The 21,427-nt window shown below is 48.8% G+C and overlaps 2 protein-coding genes across 2 annotated transcripts in view; one reads left to right on the top strand and one right to left on the bottom strand.

Moving 5' to 3' along the window:
• The window catches only part of CLSTN3 (calsyntenin 3), a 31,296-nt gene extending 22,011 nt beyond the window's left edge, over positions 1-9,285 (bottom strand). Inside the window, exons 1-8 of the mRNA XM_081311587.1 lie at positions 8,990-9,285; positions 6,297-6,419; positions 5,669-5,864; positions 3,854-4,062; positions 3,446-3,595; positions 3,004-3,189; positions 2,275-2,556; positions 1,243-1,355 (exon numbers count right to left, since the gene is read on the bottom strand). Coding sequence (XP_081167713.1) covers positions 1,243-1,355; positions 2,275-2,556; positions 3,004-3,189; positions 3,446-3,595; positions 3,854-4,062; positions 5,669-5,864; positions 6,297-6,419; positions 8,990-9,053 — 1,323 coding nt within the window. The 5' untranslated portion in view covers positions 9,054-9,285. The remainder of the gene's footprint in view (positions 1-1,242; positions 1,356-2,274; positions 2,557-3,003; positions 3,190-3,445; positions 3,596-3,853; positions 4,063-5,668; positions 5,865-6,296; positions 6,420-8,989) is intronic.
• A 1,643-nt stretch (positions 9,286-10,928) lies between these two features.
• RBP5 (retinol binding protein 5) lies at positions 10,929-14,708 on the top strand (the record flags this gene model as incomplete). The annotated part of the gene is made up of 4 exons (XM_081309384.1): positions 10,929-11,001; positions 11,277-11,455; positions 14,127-14,228; positions 14,655-14,708. 4 exons carry the CDS (start codon positions 10,929-10,931, stop codon positions 14,706-14,708), a joined length of 408 nt encoding a protein of 135 aa, XP_081165510.1.
• Between the last annotated feature and the right edge of the window lie 6,719 nt (positions 14,709-21,427).

The raw sequence follows: 21,427 nt of genomic DNA, 5'->3' as shown, positions 1-21,427 counted from the left end.
CCTTATTTTTTTTTTTTTTTTAATGTGGTGCTGAGGATCAAACCCAGTGCCTCATGCGTGCTAGGCAAGTGCTTTACCACTGAGCCACAACCCCAGCCCCTTAATTGATGTTTTAATAAGTGAGAGTAAATTAAAGAAAAATTGGAAGGGCAAAGTAGACTATTAGCAATGTGGGGGAAAGATCAAAAAATAGCAATGGCAGACTCTGTCTTTAAAAGAGTGCCACCAACAGTGAAGCTTTTGCACATGCCCTGAATTATCCAGTGTGTAAATTTTCTAAGCTTTTATTTCTCTTCTCTCTCTCTTACTTTCTGCTTTTTTTTAAAGCCGTGTGCTTATTCAGGCACTCTATTGTGGCTTGCAAGAAAAATAGAAGACGGCAACTCAAATTAGTTTTCACTGGTCCTTATGTTCAACTTGGAGAAAAAAAAAACTAAGTAAAGAAAAAGCTATGGGGCTGAGGATGTAGTTGAGTTGGTAGAGTGCCTGCCTTGCATGCACTAAGGCTCTGGGTTCAATCCCCAGCACCACAAGAGAGAGAAAAAAAAAAGCTACAACTGTTGGCTCAAGAGAGGATTTAAATTTTTTGTTCACTTTTATTAATTCCTCATAATTTTGGACAAAAAAGTGAGAATTACCATGTATGGAGTGCTTTTTAATCTATAAAGTTCTGTTATATCATCTAACCCAACAACAACCCTGGAATATAGAATTTTTTTTTTTTTTTTTTTTTTGTCGTTGATGGACCTTTATTTTATTTACTTGTATGTGGGGCTGAGAATCAATCCCAGTGCTTCACACATGCTAGGCAAGCTCTATAGAATTCTTTTTATCTCTATGTAATAGACTTACAAAAGTTTAGACATATTAACCAAGATTTGATAGCCAGCAAGTACCCCAACAGGGCTCAAAACTAATCTGTGTACTTTGGCATTATTTATTTTCTTAGTTGTAACTCTTGAGAGTCAGGGACATGTACTGCTAAGATTCTACCTCAGAGAGATGAAATAAAACAACGGGGCAGCCTTGGTGTTAGTAGTAATTTGTTGCCTATTTCCTTTGAATCCAGGAGTTCTTTCCTAAGGCACAAGCCTTGGAGAAGAATCTAGGAGTAGAATGATTGAAGAGTGAAAATGGGGGCATAGGGCAACCCAGAACATGCCAACCCCTCCAGGGGACCCTCTCTCCCTGAACATTAGTTACATCCACCTGGCCCTCCCAGGAGCCGGGCACCAGCCTCACCTGCTCCAACTTCCACAGGAACTTGACTGGGCGCGCGCTCTCAAGCAGGGGCCAGTAGAGGAAGGCAATTCTGCAGCCATGGACGGTCAGTGAGTAGTGAGAGAAGCCATCCTCTGAAGGTACAAAATGAGGAGAGGAGTCAAGCACAGACCAGAGGCAAGAACAGCAGTAGGAAGAAGATGCTGGATGCTGTTGATCCTCTCATAGGCTCTCATTTCGCCCCTCTCTGGTGTCCTCTCCACGATTCCCCCTCTCCCCACCCATACTCCAGTCCACGTGATGACTAGAGCTTCTCAAGCACTGGTTGGGGAACACTGGGCAACCTGCTCCTACCCCTGGTCCAGCTCTTCACTGGTCCTTTGACTAATACACACATCATGGGTGACACCCTTTTTCAGATCAGGAAAAATGAGCCCAGAGAAGTGGCTAGAAAAAAAAGAGTGGGGCTGGGGATGTGGCTCAAGCGGTAGTGCGCTCGCCTGGCATGCGTGCGGCCCGGGTTCGATCCTCAGCACCACATACAAACAAAGATGTTGTGTCCGCCAATAACTACAAAATAAATAAATAAATATTTTTTTTTAAAAAAAGAGTGGATCAAGGCTGAGAATCCCTAGGGGGCTGTGCCACCACAGATGAGGAAGAGGGGTACTTGGAGTCAGTTAGCCTTAGAGGGGATAAAGAGAAAGAAATGGGCACACCATTACCCAAACTTTTCCATTGCAGTGGCTCATGGGAGTAGAGATGGGGGCAGTCAACTATCAGGGATGCAGAGGGATTGATCGAGTAACTACAAATGAGAATGGCAGTGGTCACAAGGAGTCCCCTGACACTCAGAGCAGTAGGATCTCAGCATGCCATGTTGGGGATAAATCACAGAATTTCAGCAAATGTAAAAGCTAGCACTTTTATCAAAGCGTGTCATAAAGGAAGAGAGAGGAGGTGACCTATCCACAGTCAAACACTGGACAGTGACAGATTGAGGACAAGAAGCTAGTCTCTCACTCTCAATCCCATGCTCTGAGGAAGGCTCACCATTCTGGACTGTGTTACACACAATGGTTTCCTCTTCTTTCTTGCCCTTGTTGGGAGTTATACCATGCTTCATCCAGAAGGACAGGGTAAAGTGGTCACTGAGGCCATCCTGGGGCCCGGAGCCCAGGCCAGCTGAGCCACCCAGGGGCACCTGCACAGCTTGGGTGCCGTTGAACCAGTAGATAAGGCTGCTGTCTTGGCTGTAGTGCACCGAGAGTCCCGCCGTCCAGTTGGCATTGGGGCCTGGCATAGGCAAGAGATCCACCTCCCCAGTGGCAGCACCTGCAGGGGCCCCAGGAGGTACAAGTGTTAGATAAGGGTCAGCAGATAAGGAAACTGGAAGGAAGCAGAGAAAGAGGGACTGATGGGAAAAGATTTCCCACAACCAGTCTCACTCCCTCTTGTGAACTTTCAAAGACAAGAGAGGAATGGACCTTTCTTCTGGGGATAGCTCTCCAGTTAACTCAACCCATCCTCCACCTCTTGATCTCTCCCTACCATTGTTCTATAATATATCTGGTGACTAGTGCAACAATTATAATCTTTGCCAAAGACATGTCTACTACCCTTAGCCCACAAGAGCTAACCACATACCACAACTCCCATGGGAATATCCACATGCAAATGGCCAGAGGAGACATAAGGGGATTCTTAGGAAAGCAACAGAGGAGGTGCAGATGGTTGGGAAAGGACAGGTCTGAGGACTGCTGGGGGAGGGGGCACACGCACCACACAGTTTCCGCAGTGCCCGCTCTGAATAATTGTCTCGGTCACAGCCCTTGGCCACATGGCTGGTCTGCAGCTCTATGGTGGCCTGAATGTTCCAGAGTGGTTCATCACAGGTCTCCAGGCGGATACCAGGGAACAAAGCCAAGCTCCCAGTGCCTGGTGCATATTCAATCCTTTTGTTCCAGCCTGCATGACAGACACAAAGAGAGCAGTGGAGAGAGAGAAGGTAAGGCAGCCTCTCCTACCCACTCCCCTCCCGCCATATCTACTAATCATCTCAGGCTTTTAGGAAAATGGCTTGGCTGGAGTACATATCTGGCTGCAAATATGTCCCCCAACCCCTAGCCTAGCCCCTTAGATGTAAGAGGGACAAAAAGAGAAGCTAAGGTAAAAGAAAATTCACAAGACAAAAATTCACAATTCACAGGGCTGAGCACCTCACCTTGCCAGCTGGGTTTACAGGTGGGCTTCACCTGGATCTCCACCTCAGCATCATCTGCTGCCCGCTTCTTCCCACAGTCATAAGCTGTCACTGTAAACTTGTAGAGCTTCTCACCACTGTATTGCAGCTTCTCTGTGTTCTCAATGTTCCCTGGGGCACAGGAGTGGGGGAGGACAAATAGGGTTAGGAGCACTACAAAAAGCCCAGGGGGGCAAGGGGAAGTTAAGGCAGCAGCTGCATTTATCAGCAGAAAGTAGAAAAAAGGAGCCCCATAAAAATGGCTCCACATTTTGGAAGAAGGATGCAGTGAGGGTTCAGGGGGCAGAAGTAGAGAGCACAGTGCTGGGTTGTCCTGAGGGACGTGGGTGCACAGGACTAGCAGCTGGGTCACGGAGAGCGTGGACTCACCATCATTGTCGATGAGGAAGGGGGTGTTGGGCGTGAGGATCTCGTAGTAGCAGATCTGGCTATATTGGGGGGAGCAGTCACCATCGATGGCTTCCACCCGCAGGATGCGATCATATAGCTTCCCCTCCGTCACTGCAGCACGGTAAAGACGCTCCACAAACACTGGGGCAAACTCGTTCACGTCGTTGACCCGCACGTGCACCGTTGCCCTGCGTGCACCAGAGTGGGAGGAGAGTGGGAGGTATTAGCCAGTCTCTATACGCTGAGCAAGGTACAAGCAGAAATCCAAATGGGGAGTCGGAGCTGGAGGGAGCCAGTCTACCCCTGAGACTGCTCACCCCTGCCCCACAGAGCACAGGGCTATGCCAAAATCATGCCAGAGACAGGGAAACAGAAGGAAAAGGGCCCAAGGAAAGGGTAGCTGAAGTGAAGGATAAGGAACACCAGGAGCGAAGCTGGATGACTTCTGTACAAAATGCTATGGGTTAGGTTGCCATGACTAGAGGTGGCTCAAGCCCAGCAGGTCCTTCCTTCACAGCAGTCAGATTCAACGGTATAATCAAGACACAGTGAAAAGCTGGGCATGGTGGCACGTGCCTGTAATCCCAGCGGCTCTGGAGGCTGAGACAGGAGGATTGCGAGTTCAAAAGCCAGCCTCAGCAACGTCGAGGTGGTAAGCAATTCAGTGAGACCCTGTCTCTAAATAAAATACAAAATGGGGATGTGGCACAGTGGTTGAGTGCCCGAGTTCAATCCCTGGTACCAGAAAAAAAAAAAAAAAAGCACAGTAAAAGCCAAATTAAAACCAGCCAAAAGAAGAGAAGTGGCATTTGTACAAGTTATAAATCAGCTGGGTACAATGGCAAATGCCTATAATCCCAGTGACTAGGGAGTCTGAGGCAGGAGGATCACAAGTTCAAGGCCATCCTCTCAGCAAGTTAGCAAGACCCTCAGCAACTCAGTGAGACCCTGTCTCAAAAAATAAAAAGGACTCAGTGGTAAAGCACCCCTGGGTTCAACCCGCAGTACCAAAACAAAAAACAAAAGTCGTAAGTCACCTGACATATCTACATAGTACATGTGAGCCACGGGCTGCCTTCCCGCATGTGCATGAAATGTGTGTGTCAGCCGTGGCCCTCTTCACTCATGCACTTACCTGGGCAAGCAGGGCTGGGTCTAGGTCCTACAAGCTGAGCCCTGCCCTCCTCAGGATCCAGACCCAGAGGAAAAGGTCCTATCTCTAAATGGGAAACTAAGTCACAAAGAGCATTTTATCTCTAATACCTCTTAGTGGCCCAGGAATCCTGACTGCTGATCTTTCTCGTATTCTCAAATGAGAAGTGAACTGGAAACAGATGTAGGTATCTGGGACCCAAACCTCTTTACCGCTCTAAATACCCCCTGCCCCTTCCTCTCACCTAAGGCTGTCTGTGTATTATGAATTGTGTGCCATGCAAAAAAACTGGAGGGGACAGTTGAAAGGGACTTGAATGTTTGCTGAATGTGTTCATTCTCTTCACCTTGTTCTCTTCCTCTTCACAAACCACCTCCATTAATCCTCACAGCAACTACTCTTCATTTTACAGATAAGAAAAAGCATGTCCAAAAAAGCTAAATTGTCCAAGCTCATAAGAGGCAAAAGAAGAATTTTATCCCAGTAAACTCTGCCATACTGATGGTCCTTAAACTTTTTGAATAGTGGGGGTTGAGGTAGACTTTCAATGAGACATGGACAGAGGATGGTGAGGGGCTTGGGAGCAGGAAGGGGGGACCCCACAGCACAGCATATGGAGTAGGGGACAAGGCCTTCCTCACTTGTGGGACTTCTTGGTGTTGGCGCCGTCAGGACCCTCGCCACAGTCATAGGCTTGGATGGTGAAGGTGTGCTCCTTCTGGGCTTCACAGTCCACCGGCTCTTTGGCCCGAATCAGCCCTTCTCCTGTTGCCTTGTCCAAGATTACAGCCTCAAATGGCACCCCAGATCCATGGAGCCGAAAGCCACAGATCTCACCTGGCCAAGTGGGGAAGAGACGGGGTGAGGCTCCTGCCCTACCTGGTACTTCTTCGCTGCCCTCAGCCTCCCCACCTGAGACACACTGACACATCAGGTGGATCCAGTACCACCTGTCCTCCCAAACTCCTGGGAAAGCATCAGTGATCAGACATACAACTCCAACCCCAGCTTCTCCAAGCAGCAGCCTCTCAGAGCCACCAGGCCTGAGTTCTGGCAAAATTGGAATGTGCTTAACCCCTGCTTGCCCATGACCTTCTCTGGCACCCTTTACTCGATCTCCGTCTTCAGTGGAGCCCACGCCCCTCCTTGAGCCCACTTCCACTTTCCCCAGGCCTCCTCCCCACTTTCTTCCCTCCCTCCCTTGCACTCTGCTCTCCCACCCACTTTTCTCTGTCCTGCCCCTGCATTGCCATCCCCAGCCCCAGTTACCTGCATAGCGCAGGGGGGCATCCTTATCCAAGGCAAAAAGCGGTGGGTTCAGTAGGACAGTGTTATCATTCTCCATGACGATGCCCTGGTACTCCGCCTCGATCCATGGCTTATGCTTGTTGGCTGATCCCACCCCAGGGAGAGGAGAGGAAACACCTGTGAGCAGGACCACCATTCCCACCCGAACCCTTCCCACCCCAGCAACTCACACCACAGCATCATCGCCCTTTCCTTCCCTGCTGGAGGACCTTACAAAAGGGAGGACTAAAGACAAGAAATCAACTGTAGAAGTCAGAAGGTCTGTGGGAGAGCAGAGCCTTCTCCTATGGCAAGTTGGACTGTTTCCATGGCAACTGCCTGCCCTGGGGGAAGGGGGCCACTATCTCCCCTGGGAACCATAGTTAGAGATGGAGAATCTTCTTTAGGGACCTCCTGTGTTTAGAGGATGGAGACTGGGGACTCGGGAAGCAGTAGTGAGCCCTCAGAAGGTCCTGGAAAGGGAAGGGATAAATTACAGGAAGAGTTAAGACTAGAAAGAGAAAATCTAGAAGTTTCCTAACATCCTGATTGTTTATCCTCCCACACACACTCCAAACCCCATTTCTATCCTGGTCCCTTCATTCTTCACTTTTCCCAGTCAGACCCCAACCTCAGGCCACTCTCTCAGAGCAGAGGAAGAGGAGAAAGGAAAGAAGAGAAGATATATAGGACAGAGGGAGGGGGACAGAGAGGGGCAGGGATGGAGCAGAGGAATCAATGCCAAATGACAGGACCAGCAGAGCTGACATCCTAAGGGATTATGGAGGTGGCCTAGAAAAATGCCAAATCCCCTCCCTGTTTCCCATCCCCACACCCAAGAGAACATTTACAACCAGCTCATCTCTATGTCCTCAATAAGGCCTCCAAACCCCACACTCCCTGGACCCCACTTTTTCTTGCTGTGGTGGGGATCAAACCAGGGTCTTGTTCTTGCTAGGCAAACACTTTACCACCTAGCTACAGCTCTAGCCCAGACTCAACTTTTTATACAGACCCATGATTTAATCCCAATTCTTATCTACCCCAGCCCTCTTTCTTTCATCCACCAGCCAATTCAGGATAAATGTGGGATTCAGCCAGACTCACTTCTCCCCATCTCCTACCAGGCTCAGCTAAATCACATCTCCTTCGCAGGACCAATCTCCCACTGGCCTGGCAAGGAGCTGTGGGGAAACCGAAGCATGTTCCTTGAGCTCAGCATGTTCCCTTCCCCCTCTACCTCACCCCCCATCCCCAACCTCCACAGCTTATTCTATCTAATCTTGTCAAGCAAACACCCAGGATTTAAAGGCCCATTCACTTTGGCATATTGGCTGGACACGTGTGTGGGAGGATGAGGGAAACTGAGTCACCAAAGGGCATCTCACCCCCAGTAATGTGGGTGAGCAAGAAATCCTGATTTCCACTCTCCCCTCCAACCACATCTCACACACTTCCTGGTACCTGAATGCCTGCCCCTTTCTTGCTGATAACCACCATAACCCCCTTCCCTAATGGCTGAAGAGAAAGCCACAAGATGGTGCACTGAAGGCCGCACAGGAAGTGGCAGGAGGCTCAGAAGCCAGGCTGAGGTCCTGAAGAGAGAAAAGAGCAGATGGAAGGGCTGAGGCATGGCAAGGGCAGGGCTGGGCACCCTCTCCAGACCTCACCCCTCCAATCCCGCATCTCCTCCTGGTCCCTGAGCCTCTGTTCCCCTGTTGCTCTCTTCTTGGTCGCCTTCCGTCTCCCTTCCTTCCTTCCTTCCTTCCCTGTCACTCATTCTTAGGCTCCCTGACTCTTTGGCTGTATGCCTCCTCTCTTCTCACTTTTCTTCCTGATTTTCCTTTCATTCCTCCCTCTCTTCTGCCTCTACCTTTACCCTTTTCCATCCCCTTCTCCTCCTCCTCCCACATCTCACCTCCCTCTCCTCCACCTCAGCTTTCCTTCTCACCACTCACTTGGCACCCCCACACACCCACTTCTGCCCTTCCCTGCCTTTCTCCCTTCCTTCCACCTACCTGAGCCCTCTGTCCCAACCCCTCCCTCCCACCCTCTCTCCATCCTTCTGACAGCCTCACCCAGCTGAATGTATCTGCTGTCTGCCAGAGAGGGCAGCTTTGGTAACCCACAGCCCAGCGGATGCAGGCACAGGGTATGGATGCAGAGCAACACGCAAAAACATACGTGCTCAGAATTGCTGAGCTGCAACCAACAGTTTTTCCCCAGGATGGGATGGAAAGGAACCAGATGGATCTGCCACACACCCTTAGGGTGTGCGCACTCCAGTGGGAAAGGAAAATCATTGAGATAAGTATACCACCCCTCAGGGCAAGTCTTTCTGAGACCTAAGATATCTACTAGTATGGAGAAATTGGGGGAGAGAGGAGAGAAGCAAGAGACACCCCCCCCCAAGACAGGAATGGTAACCAAATAGGAGCAGGATGACTGGCAAGAGAAGCACATGGGTAGAGATGGGTTAGAGAGGAAGATGTGGCTCTGGGAAGTGAGACGGAGGGGTAGGAAACGGGTCTGAGAAAATGGATAAGAACAGGGATGGTCAGAGAGGAAGGGCCACCTGTCAGGTGCCAGAGAGTCTCAACACCTTCTTCCCACCCCACCCCCACATTGCTCTGCTTGATACCTTCATTCAGAGCCCCCACCCCCACCTCACTCACCTTTGTTCCCAGAGCTGGGTGGGAGCAGAAAGGCCAGCAAGAGGGGCAGCAGCAGGAAGGTCATGGTGTGGGTGTGGGGCAGGGCCAGGCCAGGCGATCGCTGTCCCCAGGTCCTCAAGTCTGCTAATTCCACCTCAGAGGAGAGATGTCGGGGCTCTTCACAGAGGGGAGGGCAGCAGGCAGTGACAGAAAGGAGCCTGCTGCCCACGCTAGTCCATAAAGCACACGCTGGCAGACCCCAGTCTCAGTGGCTGTGATGGGGGACTTGCAGTGGCTTCTTCTCTTCCCTCTTGAGCCCAGCGTCCTCACTCTCTCACTCCCACCCCATCCCCGCTACTGCAGGATGACGTCAGCACAGCCAGGCATGGATTGATGAGGCTGCTGGCCAATCGCGTGACTGGGGGTGCCAGGTGCTGCAGGGGGGGGAGGGAACCAATAGGACTGGGGAGCAGGGGCGGGAGAATGTGTTAGGGCTTTTTCCCCTGACTGCAATTTGGGGGAGCAGAGGAACTGCGGGGGCTGGGAAGGAAGCAGGAAAGCCATACAGGGGATGGGAGATAAGGGGGACATTGAGAGAAAGGAAAAGCTAGAAGCCAGGGATGGGGAAGGGAGACATCCACCGAGACCCGAGGTGGCCAGAAGGGGCGGTACCCACATCACCACACCCCCAACTCTGCATTAACCTCTTTTCACAGCACTTTCCATCAGCAAGTCCCTGCTGTGTGCTTCTGGGAACTGCTAAGTAAAATCTTCAGTCTGAACATGAGAAATCCTAGAAATTTTAAGCCCCAGTCCAGGTCTCTGTAGAAACCATAGGAGAGTCATCAGGGTCATGAAAAGCTCCCTGGGACTGGAGCAAGAATGAGATGTTTGTGCCTGCCTCCCAACACTCACACCCCTGTTGGGACAGTTCGTCAGCAGCTTTTGGTACTGCCTACTCTCTCTACCTCCCTCTCCAAATTTCCCAACTTAAGCCATGATAGAACAGCCCAGGAGATTCTGAAGCCAGGGAATTTGGCAGGTTTGAGAGAGAAATGTGCAGTTGGGGGTGGAACATACAATAATTTAGGGGTCCTCTACACCATTATGCGAACACATTTGGTTAAAATGAGCTTTTCAAGGGCGGGGGGGGGTATCATTGGCAACTCAAGACAGAAATTCTGGGTCTTAAGCCAAAGAGGATAAATTTCTTCAGAATAATCAGACAGATCCCTCCCACACCTGCTCCAGACCTTGAACTCAATACCCATGAGGATGCTGACAGCCAGTTTCTCTGCCACCCTCTCTACAACCTAACAGGACCAAGATCCTAAAATGCCAGTTTGGGGTCCCAGTTCAGCCAACTGTCTGAGGGAGCTGTGAGATTAGGGCTCCAGGGCTTTCTCCACTGTGGCTCCTGGCCAGCTGGCTGTTCCCCTCCCTCCTCCCCCCATACCTTTCAATATCCCTGACTCAGTCTCAGGATCTCAGGATACTCCTAGAACTCATTTATCCCCATCTGACTGAGTCAGGGCAGCCATGGCTGCATCCTCTGGGGAAGGCTGTCCCCTCAGGATTCCAGGAAGATTCCAAAGCCTGCTAGAAATGGGGTGGAAGCCAAAACTGACTTTTAGAAAGGCTCAAGTTTTAGATGATTGACAGTCCCAAATCCTGCCCCAAGTTCCTTCCTCAGGAAAAGCTGAGATCAGGCTCGATTTTGCCAAGTCCCAGACTTTCTGTCAAGCTGTAGACACCAGCCCCCAACTCGTCATAGGGGAGGGAAGGCTGGTAAAGACTCTTATTGCAACAGGACCCAGCCCTATAAAACCCCTGGCCAGGGGACCTTTCCACCCTCCTGTGTGTTTGTGGAGGACTGGCCAAAGTCTGTCAGCACTCTGCCCGTCTGCCTGTGTCTCCTGTATTCTCCTGAAATCTTGATCTCCATCCGACCAGTGGAACAATGCCTCCCAACCTCACTGGCTACTACCGCTTTGTCTCCCAGAAGAACTTGGAGGATTACCTGCAGGCCCTAAGTAATGACTTCACCCTCCCATACCTGTTTCACTTTCCTTCTCTCTCCCTTGCTACTTCTAGGTCCCCCTAAGAAGGGGGCACACTGGGGTTGGACTTTGTGGAAAGGCTCTGTCAAGTGGCAGCTGACTTGAGATTTGTTTCCAACAGCGGGTGGGTAAATCCCCAGTGCCAGACTCTACTAAGGGAGTGCTCAAAGCCACGGGGCCGGGCGCTGCTACGGCAGGGGAATACCTGGCTGGGTGGCAGGTACCTTGCTAAGACTTAACCCCTACAGACATCAACGTGGCCCTGCGGAAAATAGTGTTGCTGTTGAAGCCAGACAAGGAGATTGACCACCAGGGCGATCGCATAATAGTGAAGACTCTCAGCACCTTCCGCAACTATGTCATGGAATTTGAGGTGGGAGTTGAGTTTGAAGAGGACTTAAGGATGGTGGATGGACGAAAATGCCAGGTACTTTCTCTTGGGCTGAAGGGGGAGAGGAAGGACAAGAAGGTGCCTCCTAATAGTGTGGACCAAAACAAAGGGTCCTCTCTCAGACATCAGAGCCAGGGAAAATGACCACCACAGCAGGCCATGGGGTCCTAGGGTACCAGGCTCTGGGACTAGAAGGCTCTGCTCCTCCCCTCATTCCGTCCTTCTTCCCTGCTCCCTCTTATCATCTCCCAGAGGAAAAAAGAGCAAGCCACCCAAGGGTAAGCAAACATTTGTTCTATCCTGTGACACTGTGGGTCACCACAGTCTCTTCTCTATAACCCTAGTCTTCTGTGACTTTCCCTACTTCTTCCAGGGTCTTTCTTGGTCCCCTTAGTTTCCTTATTTATCCCTTAAACTGGGGTTTTCCTCACAGTGTTTCATTCTTGACCTTCTTACCTGTACACCATCCATGGGCTAAATCACCTACACCCAAGCTTTCTGCTACCATCTATAAACTGTCCTTGACATTCATTTCCAGCCAGAGCCATCTCCTGAGATCCAGGGTGATGTTTTTAACTGCCTGCAAAATATTTCCATTTGTGTGCCTCAAGGTCAAACTTGAATTCATTATCTTCCTATCCAAACCTACTCCACTTTTATATTTACTTTCTCTGTTAATGGCAATAACCAGTCAACCAGGAGATGCAGGTGGTGTCTCTTGTTTCCTTACTCCTATGCCCCCCAAACCCACAACCTCCACATCAAGAAGACTTTACAGGGTTGGGGCTGTAGCCCATGTGAGGCACTAGGTTAAATCCTTAGAACCACATAAAAAATAACAAATAAAATTCGGTCCATCTACAACTACAAAAAAATTGTTTTTAAAAAGAAATCTTTATAACTTTTTTGCACTGTCCAATATAGTAGCTACTAATTACATATAACTTCTGCACACTAACATGGAAGTAGACCAAGTGGAATTGTGCCATGTGTGCAAAATATACACTGGATTTTAAAACAATATTTTAAAAAATGTAAACATCTCAAAATACACACACACACACATATTTATACCAGGGATTGAACACAGGCGTGCTTAACCACTGAGCCACATCCCCAGCCCTTTTCTGTATTTTATTTAGAGACGGGGCCTTGCTAAGTTGCTGAGGCTGGCTTCAAACTTCTGATCCTCCTGCCTCAGCCTCCTGAATTGCTGAGATTACAGGCATGTACCACCATGCCCAGATTCAGAATATTTTTACCATTGATAACATGCTGAAATTATAACATTTTGAATATTTTAGATTAAATAAAATGTTATTAAATTTAAAATTAGCTGGGGATGACCATGTACTCCTGCAGTTCTGAGCAGGCCTACTCAAGAGGCTGAGGCAGGTGGATCACAAATTCAAAGCCAGCCTGGGCACTTTAGCAAGACACTGTATCAAAGTAAAACAAAAAGGCCTGGAGGTGTGGCTCGGTGATAAATCACTAGACTTGCATGCCTGAGGCCCTGGGTTTACCCCAGTTCTGCAGAAAATAATTAATTAAGTTTTCCTAATAAGTCTCATATAATTGATAATTGTTTTGTAAATGTGGATTTTTTTGGGTGGGGGGGTACTGGGGATTGAACTCCAGGGCACTAGATCACTGAGCACATCCCAAGCCCTTTTTTATATATTTTATTTAGAGACAGGGCCTCACTGAGTTAGTTGCTTAGTGCCTCTAAGGCACTAAGAGGCTGGCTTTGAAGTCACAATCCTTCTGCATCAGCCTCCTGAGCTGCTGGGATTACCGGTGTATGCCACCCGTGCCTGGCATTAAATGTGGCATTTTATTTCTGTTGTTCATCATTCTTCTAAATGTGTCTTATCCATTCCCTCCTAGTCTTTCTCACTATCAGCACCTTAATTTTCTCACTGGATGCCCCAAATTAGTCCCCAATCTTAAACCCCCTTGAAGCCATTCTGTGTATTATAGCCACAGGATCCTCTAAAATGTAAAAGTGACCATGTCTCTCCCTGACTAAACCCTTTGGTGATGATCTATTACATTTCAGATAAAGCCCACATGCTTCACAGAGCAGACCAGCTCCTCATTGCTTTCCCATGTACCAAATTAGGGCCCTTGAGAACTATCTGCTCTCCATTCTTAATTCTATGCTATTTCTTTCCTTGCAAGAAATTTCCCATTATCTCTAATCTACTTAACTCCTAACTTTCTTGAAGATTTGCCTTTCCCCCCCCTCTTCCATCCTCAGGTAATAGATACCTTGTTTAGCAGACCTATCCTCTGGGAAGGCTCCATAAATGTTGATGAAATGCCTAAGTCTACAGAGGTTAATCCTTCAGTCCTAAGGACAGGTTAACTAAGAATGGGAAGAAAGGAGAGTACCTGGGAGTAATTCTCAACCAATCTTTCTTCTTTCTGAAAAGATAAGTCAGTGGTATCCAGAGAACAAAGTTTCCATTCTTCATCACGCCCTCCCCAGTTTCATCCTAGTTATCCTCCTCCTCCCCTGCTCTCCACCAAAGGTTGCCATAGATAACTGTGGGACTCTCTGAAGGCTTTTAGGATCAGGGGGCTGGAGTCCTGCTGAATCAGAGCATTTGTCTCAGAATGAAGGGACCAGAGAAAACAGAGTAAGTTGAGAAGTCTTTGGGTGTACTTCCCCCCAATTTTCCTTTATTCCTGCCTTCCCCTATAGACCATAGTAACCTGGGAGGAGGAGCAGCTGGTGTGTGTGCAGAAAGGGGAGGTCCCCAACCGGGGCTGGAGACACTGGCTGGAGGGAGAGAAGTTGCATCTGGTAAGTTGGCGGGGGAGGAGGGGCACTCCAGCAAGGATTCGTCCTCTTGCCCAAAACCAGAAAGTCTATTCCTCTACCCCAACCCACCCTCACTGTCTGCTCCAAGGAAGTAGGGCGGGGGCACTTGTAAGAGTAGGGAGAAGAAGATACAGAGTGGCCAAAGTGGGTCCTGGCTAAAAATCAGATGAATACCCACAAATCATAACTGGAGATATGGAAACCACCATTTCATCCCCTGACCCAGCGACCTTCCTTCCTCTGGGGTGAAAAATTGAGGATTTGGAACAATGATACAATTCCCCATACATCAAATGCTTTAGCTGCTGTATCCTGAGGGATTAAGTGAGGTCAGGGACTGTGAGAAAGTCTGAGTCCCAGCTGGTGAGAACCCTCTCTCTCCTCTTCACTGTCCTCCTTTACCCCCAGGAACTGACTGCGAGGGACGCAGTGTGCAAGCAGGTCTTCAGGAAGGTCAGATAGCCAGAGAGGAGCCAAGGCCCTCCCGACAGCACCAATCCAGGCCCCTCTTGTTTGTGCCATTTTCAAGCCCAGCTTGTGCCAGGTCAGCGTCCCCATCTTGGCCACTATCCTCCCTGTGGATCCCTCCTCACCCATGTTAATCGGTAACCTGCAGCCTCCAGTCAAAGTCTTTTCTCTCACACACTCCACTGTTCAATAATGGCCCCGCTTCCAGTTCAAGGTCTGGCCTCCTGGTTGGCAGAAGAAGGCAAAGGGAAAAGGACTCTTGAGATAACTGACCTCCATTCTATAGTTAATTTGGCCTCTTATTTTCCATCTAAGAAAAAAAAAAACTAAACTTTGGGCATTCAAATGTTCTTGAAAATTCTATCCCGATGGATCTTTTGGAAAACTGTGACTGGTTCAAGAGTTTAAATGTACTCCGCTGTTAGAGACTTCTTGTCCGTTTCTTCGTCTTTATTCTCAAGAAAGCCTCAAGTACTCAACAGAACCCAGTCAGAGGCATGGCCTCAACCACTCAGTCCCACGGATCCACCTTACTGACATCTGAAGACATCTGAAGACATCCTTATATGGCCATTTCCCCCCACATGTTGGAGAAAAGGGATGGGACCGGGTGAGACTTTTGGCCAGTGCTGGGGAGTCTGGGAGCTTCCAAATAGTGCCCTGGCCTCTGTGTCTACTTTGGGAAAGACAGGCAGCAAGAAGGACTGGAAAGGGAAGCAGGGGGTGGGGTTGTGGCTCAAGTGGTAGAGCCTAGCATGCGTGAGGCTCTGGGTTCAATCCTCAGCACCACATAAAAATAAAATAAAGATATTGTGCCCACCTACAACTAAAAAATAAATATTAAAAAAAAAAGAAAAGAAAAGGGAAGCAGATGGAGGATGCAAGGCCAAGGGATAAAGAGGTGAGGAAAACATGCAGGTGTGCAAGCAACAGTAGCAGAAGTGGCTGAAGCGATCTCTGCTTGAAGACCAGCAAACCTGGAGACGGAGCACAAGGGAGAGAGCTGAAGACAGCAAGGCCCCTCCCCAAGGGTCCCCTGACTTGGGAGACTGCCCAGAAGGACGGAGCTGGTAGAGGGTCAGGGCCAGCTCCAGCCTGACCTCTTCCCTGTCTCCAGGGGCCTTGGTTCTTTCAAAATAAAAGTCCTATAGAGCAAGTGTCAGAGTCTCTTCTCTGACATTTCTCAATATGTGGGTGGGAACAGAGCCTGGTGGAGGGGTGGAAAGTCCCTGGCCCTCAACAGATGCACACCTTTGTCTCCTCTTCCTGCAATGGCTGGGTCCCCTGCGCATTCAAGAATTACTGGGGCTCTGGCAAGGAAGGAGGCCTGTGCTATTAACCCAACCACATGCCCTGGAGTGAATTTGGAAAAGAATTCAGAATTGAACTAATAGTATATTCCCTGCCCAGCCTCTCCACAGATGTCCCCAGCAGAGTGAGGAATAAAAAGTCCTTCACTTTTCAAAGCCACCTAGCAGAGGCTCTGCAGGCTACTGGATCCTGTGCATCCCTCCCCAAAGCACAGGAACATGTTTGTGGGTACTTGCACATTGCCCAGGTCATGAGGTCTTCTAAGTATCCTGGTTCTCTGAGTTCACAGTGCATGTCCAAGCCTCTCCCCACAGGACTGTCCTCGGTGTTCTTGTCAGTTCAGTGTTCCTCAGTGCAGTCTTGTCAGAGGTCCTGACTCAGGAGCTGTAGGCCTCCAGAGTGGCTATCCAACCCATGCTAAAAAGGGCTCAGTCCCTCAAAACTCCTGTGACATGGGCATCCAGAATCCCCCCAAATACACACTGCAGGTCCACATCCTCCACTCAACCACATCCCTCCAGGAGCCAGAATCCAATGAGAGGTCCCCCCATAGGAACACAAGCATCCTAGGGATGCTGAGCAGCTTTAGAAGCCAACAGGAGCCTTGGCCTGCTGAGACTGGGGGAAGCCAGAGCTGCTGTTTCCCTTGTGGACAGCAGGGGGCACTATGCACTGCAGCAGAAGTCACATCCTTCAAATTGAACCCCCTCCTCCACCATCTTCTTGGATATTAGCCCTGCCCCGCTACACACACACATACACACACACACACACACACACACACACACACACACACACACACACCAATTCCCAGCCCACAGACTCACCCTCACAAGGCCCTTATCCCTCATTCAAATCAAGCTCCATCTAGCAAGGGAGGGGGCAAGACGGTTGGATCTCACTCCAAGGCCTTCCTGGAGCACATGAAACTGTAGAGTTGACTTTGTTGACCACAGTCTTAGACCTTAGGGATATGATCAGGAATCCAAAATGTTTATTGATGAAGCCAGACTAATTCCATCTTAAAACTGGGAGCCATCTTGTCACAACTTCATGAAAAGTTCAATTCTGTTTTACTATAAAATACTAAGATTTCTATTTGGCCCTACTATAATTTGATGTTTTAAAAACTTGCTTGGGATTTCTGCCCAGGCTTTGAACTTACCAGTGCCCATCTCTCCTTGACCAGATAACAACCCTCCCTGAAATCCCAGCTGCTCCTCATTAACTTTGATGTTGGAATCTGAGTTTGTTCCCTACTTTGAGATGTAGATCATAAACCTGCTATCTGCCCTTGTATTACGCTTGCCAAAACCCTTTTAGCTGTAAGTTCCCAAGATACCCCCCTTTGTAACTTTTTGTGCTATAAAAACCTTCTTTTCCCAGAGAGCCATGGCTGTCCTCTGGCCCTGTTTTTACAGGTGAGGTAGCCGCTGGCCAGCTCTCTTTTGTGTACACAATATAAGCTTGCTTAAATTTGGTTTAAATTGGAGTCAGTGGTTTTTTCGCATCATGATTCAACATTTATTTCCATATGATATGGAACAACTGCACTTTCCTAAGCCAGGTCCCTACCTCACTTCCACTCTACCAGACCCTGAGGCCAGGATACAAGCAATGCTGCAAGACCCTAGCTCACAGAATAGGCAGGGAGCAGAATAGGCAGCTTCCAGGTTCTCTCCTGTCCTCAGATCTCAGTCACCAGGATGGACATGGACCAGCAAGCACTTTGGGTATCTATGCTCCTCACTAAGTACCCACCCCCACCACAAGCCACTTAGGTCTTAGAGGACTGAAATGAAGCTGACCTTTCAAATCACTCTTCCAGCAAGAGCAAGGGGGACCTCTGGTTTTCTCAAGGGCTTCCAGGATCACTATCTAGCTGGAGGTGAGACTCCTCCTCCCCTCTATCGTCATTTTTACTCTGGCCACTAGAGAGAGGGGACAGTCCTCTGGGTCTCAAGAATAGTCAGGCCATTAGGCTCACAGATAAAGTACTTGCTTCAGAGCCTCTAAAATGGCATCCAAAATTGATCATGTGAATAGGCTTTGGTGTCAAACTATTATTAGCTATGTGAGCATATACAAGTCTCCAACCCTCAGCTAATAAGCCACATATGCCAGTCATCCAAGGAAGTACTGAGAGTACTTCCAACCTCCAAGAAGTTTCATGAAGATGCCATAAACCATCACCCAGCAAAGCACCAGGAACAGAGTAAGCAAAGCACTGATGAATATTCAACATCACTGCTCCCTACCTCTGCACTTGGTGACTGAAATTTCTTTAACTGGAAGCAAAGCCTTGTATTCTACAGTTGAGGATAAGGTGTCAATTGCCGATACCTCTGAGGTTACACAGTGATGTATCTGTACCAAAGTGTAAGTGACCGATAGCAGACAAGTGGGGATGATATAGCTCTTACTCTGCAGTCCAGGCAGGGACATTGTCTGGGGGTGATGGGGGCAAAGGGGAGTTGTTGCTTTCCCCTCAGCCTCCAGAACCAGGTTCTCCCACTGGATCCCACCCCTTATCCCCAGGAGAGGACAAGAGTGTTGCTCGCAGAGCACCTGTGCTAGCATTAGGGAGGCTACTTCTATTCCACCCCTGTTCTCCCACAATGCACACTAAAGCTCCTCCACTCGAGGTGCTTGACTCCTGGTGCTGGTCACAGGTGACCAGGCTATGTCCAGGCCCCAGGCTCCTCCAGTCACCAGCTGCAGGCTCAGTCACTTTTCCTTGACCCTCTTGCTCCCAGATCTTTGTCCCTACTTGTAACCAAAATCTCAGTCCTTGTCCCCAACGTCAATTCGATAATAGGAACACAATTTTGAGAAAAAGGAAAAAGAAGTTTTATGGTTTTGCTAGCAAAGGAGAAACACAAGGGACTCCTGTCCCAGAGGCTGTGATTCTGTCCATCTGGAGGAACAGGGGGATTTTAAAGGCTATATTCAAAGGCTACATTCCAGGTGTGTCCTGACAGGGGGTCCCAGGGGGCCTGGTGGTCTGTTAGTATTCACTTGTTAATTTGGGAGATATTTACTTGCTAGATCCTCTAGTTGACATCTCCTTCCTGTGGCGCACAGATAACTCAAGGTAATCCTGTTCCCAGCCCCCAGGTTAGGAAGGGGAGAGGGAAAAGAGGAAAAGGAAAACATGTCCCTTTTAAAAATAAGCCTCAGGGCTGGGGCTGTAGCTCAGTGTCAGAGATTTGCCTAGCATGAGTGAGGCACTGGGTTAGATCCTCAGCACCACATAAAAATAAACAAATAAAATAAAGACATTCTGTTCATTTACAACTACAAAAAATTTTAAAAATAAATAAATAAAATAAGCCTCAGGGCTATATTCAAAAGATGAAGCAGACCACTACACACTGACAACAAACCAGCACCTTTACCCTGCCCTGGAGTTGTTTCTCACCCTTTCCTCTTAGGAGGCTTCCACCCTCCTACTGACCCTGATTTGCAGAATGTCTTATCTCCTGTCTACACTAGCTCAAGCCTCCCCTCCTCTGGTTAAGCCTGGTTTGGGCCTCACCAGCCCTAATCCACAAATGAGTGGACAGGCCCAGGGTCTACATAAGTGGACCCTGAACGATCTTCTTTCACATATATGTGCATAGTCTGTACGAGTCTTTCTGGTACACACCTCTTCTACATACTATGTGTGGGGACATGTGTGTATCATATATAGTGTGGCCTTTTTCCTTCCTTGTCCCGCAAGCCTGCTGAAAGTCAGCATCCTCTCTGCTCTTTCCTTGGTGCATAAAACAATGGCTATGGCTTCTTCCTTGACCTAGGCAGGTGACACAGAGCAGAACGGAAAGTGTCATTGAGGGATCCACTGTGGCTCTCTCCTGTGTGATCCTTGAAAGACCCCCGGACCCTCAAATCCCCCATCCAAAAGAACTAGCGTCACACTGGCTGCAAAAGCAAGAGGCAAGTTTATTAATACACAGGCGCCTGCGGGTGCACAGCAAAACCTCAGCCGAAGCTTTGGTGAACTGGCACACCGGGCTTTGGGGTACAGATCTTTTATAGGGAAAAAGGAGTTGTTTTCCACCTAGCACAGTAACAGGTGTTTTTGAATCCAGCATACACGTCACTTAAAGGGTAAACTTGTTTTTCACTATGATAAACTTGTTTTTCACTATAGGTTCCCGAAAAACTCATCAATCTTACAGGTTTACATTGTGTTTCCTCCCTATTCCCGCTTATGATCCCAGTCTGCTCAAGCATGTCCTGTGATGTGGTCAGGGTGCCCTTTCTAACAGGTCATGTGGTGAGCTCACCTGTTTACTACATACTTTCTACTTTTTATAATCAAGCCTTAGGTTATGGGGCTGGGGTCTTTCAATCCTGAGCAAATAATTTTACTTCTGTGTGCCTTTGTTTCCTCACAGGACTGGTCCTGTCCAGTTCCTACATTCTACAACTGATGTCTCCTGCCTTCTGTTCCCACCCTCTCCCCTTGAGTTTCTCTTTCCAGATGTTTTCAGAGGAGTCTTGCTCCATATCTTTAACCCAGCTGCAAGGAAACTATTGTCATCCTTAATGTAACTGGGGCTTCTGCTGGGTCCCCAGTAGAGAGAGAACCCACACAGGAAGGGGTAGCTAGATGGCAAAGCCCCTCTCCTTGAGGCTGTCCCCACCCTGTGGCAATCACCACCCCTTTTCTGTCCCCCTGCAGTCCCTTTATCTTTGAGTAGCACAGATGGGACAAGGTACATGGTTTGAATAAGTGTTTAATAAAATCTTGGAGAAAACAAAAGGGAAATGGAACAGAGTAATATACAAGCATAGCTTCATCCATGAACCCATTGTCAAAGGAAGGGGTGTGCAGGATAGAACAGAACTGCTTTGTTGTTTTGTGAAGATGCCATAAACCAAGTGTGCCAAGATCATGGGCCATGTGTTTAAAGACTTTGCTGCTACATAAAAGTATGCACAAAGCCTGTGGGGTGTGGGAGGTTTTGAAACAGGCCAAATTCACCCCACTCCAGACTCTCAAAAGGAGCTTCTCCTCCAAAGAGAAGAAAGCTGGAGAGGCTGCAACACCCCTCCCCCAACCCTGATAGGCGCCAAAGAATATGGGAGCCAAGGTGGCCCCTGTCCCCACTAACTCCAGCTAATGAATCTGTGACTGCAACTTTCCCAGCATCTATGTGGCTGACCTACAGCTGTCTCTTCTCCCCGGCCTCCTCTCCTTTAAACTTCTGCTGATTTTCAGGAATTGTGGAGATGGCAACTTTGAAACGATTAAGTTCTTCCCTCTTCCCTCAAAGTTGGCTTTGAAAAATACCTACTTTCCTACCAACCCGACTCCACATATTTCTGGCATAGTGAGCACTAATGGCCCAGCCTCTTTCTTCCCTGGGCAGGATTTTGTGCTGCCCGGTAAG

This window comes from Spermophilus citellus (assembly GCF_964194105.1).
Source record: "Spermophilus citellus genome assembly, chromosome: 10".
Taxonomy (NCBI): domain Eukaryota; kingdom Metazoa; phylum Chordata; class Mammalia; order Rodentia; family Sciuridae; genus Spermophilus; species Spermophilus citellus.
The sequence above is the reverse complement of the archived record's forward strand: the minus strand, read 5'-3'. Positions and strand labels throughout refer to the sequence as shown.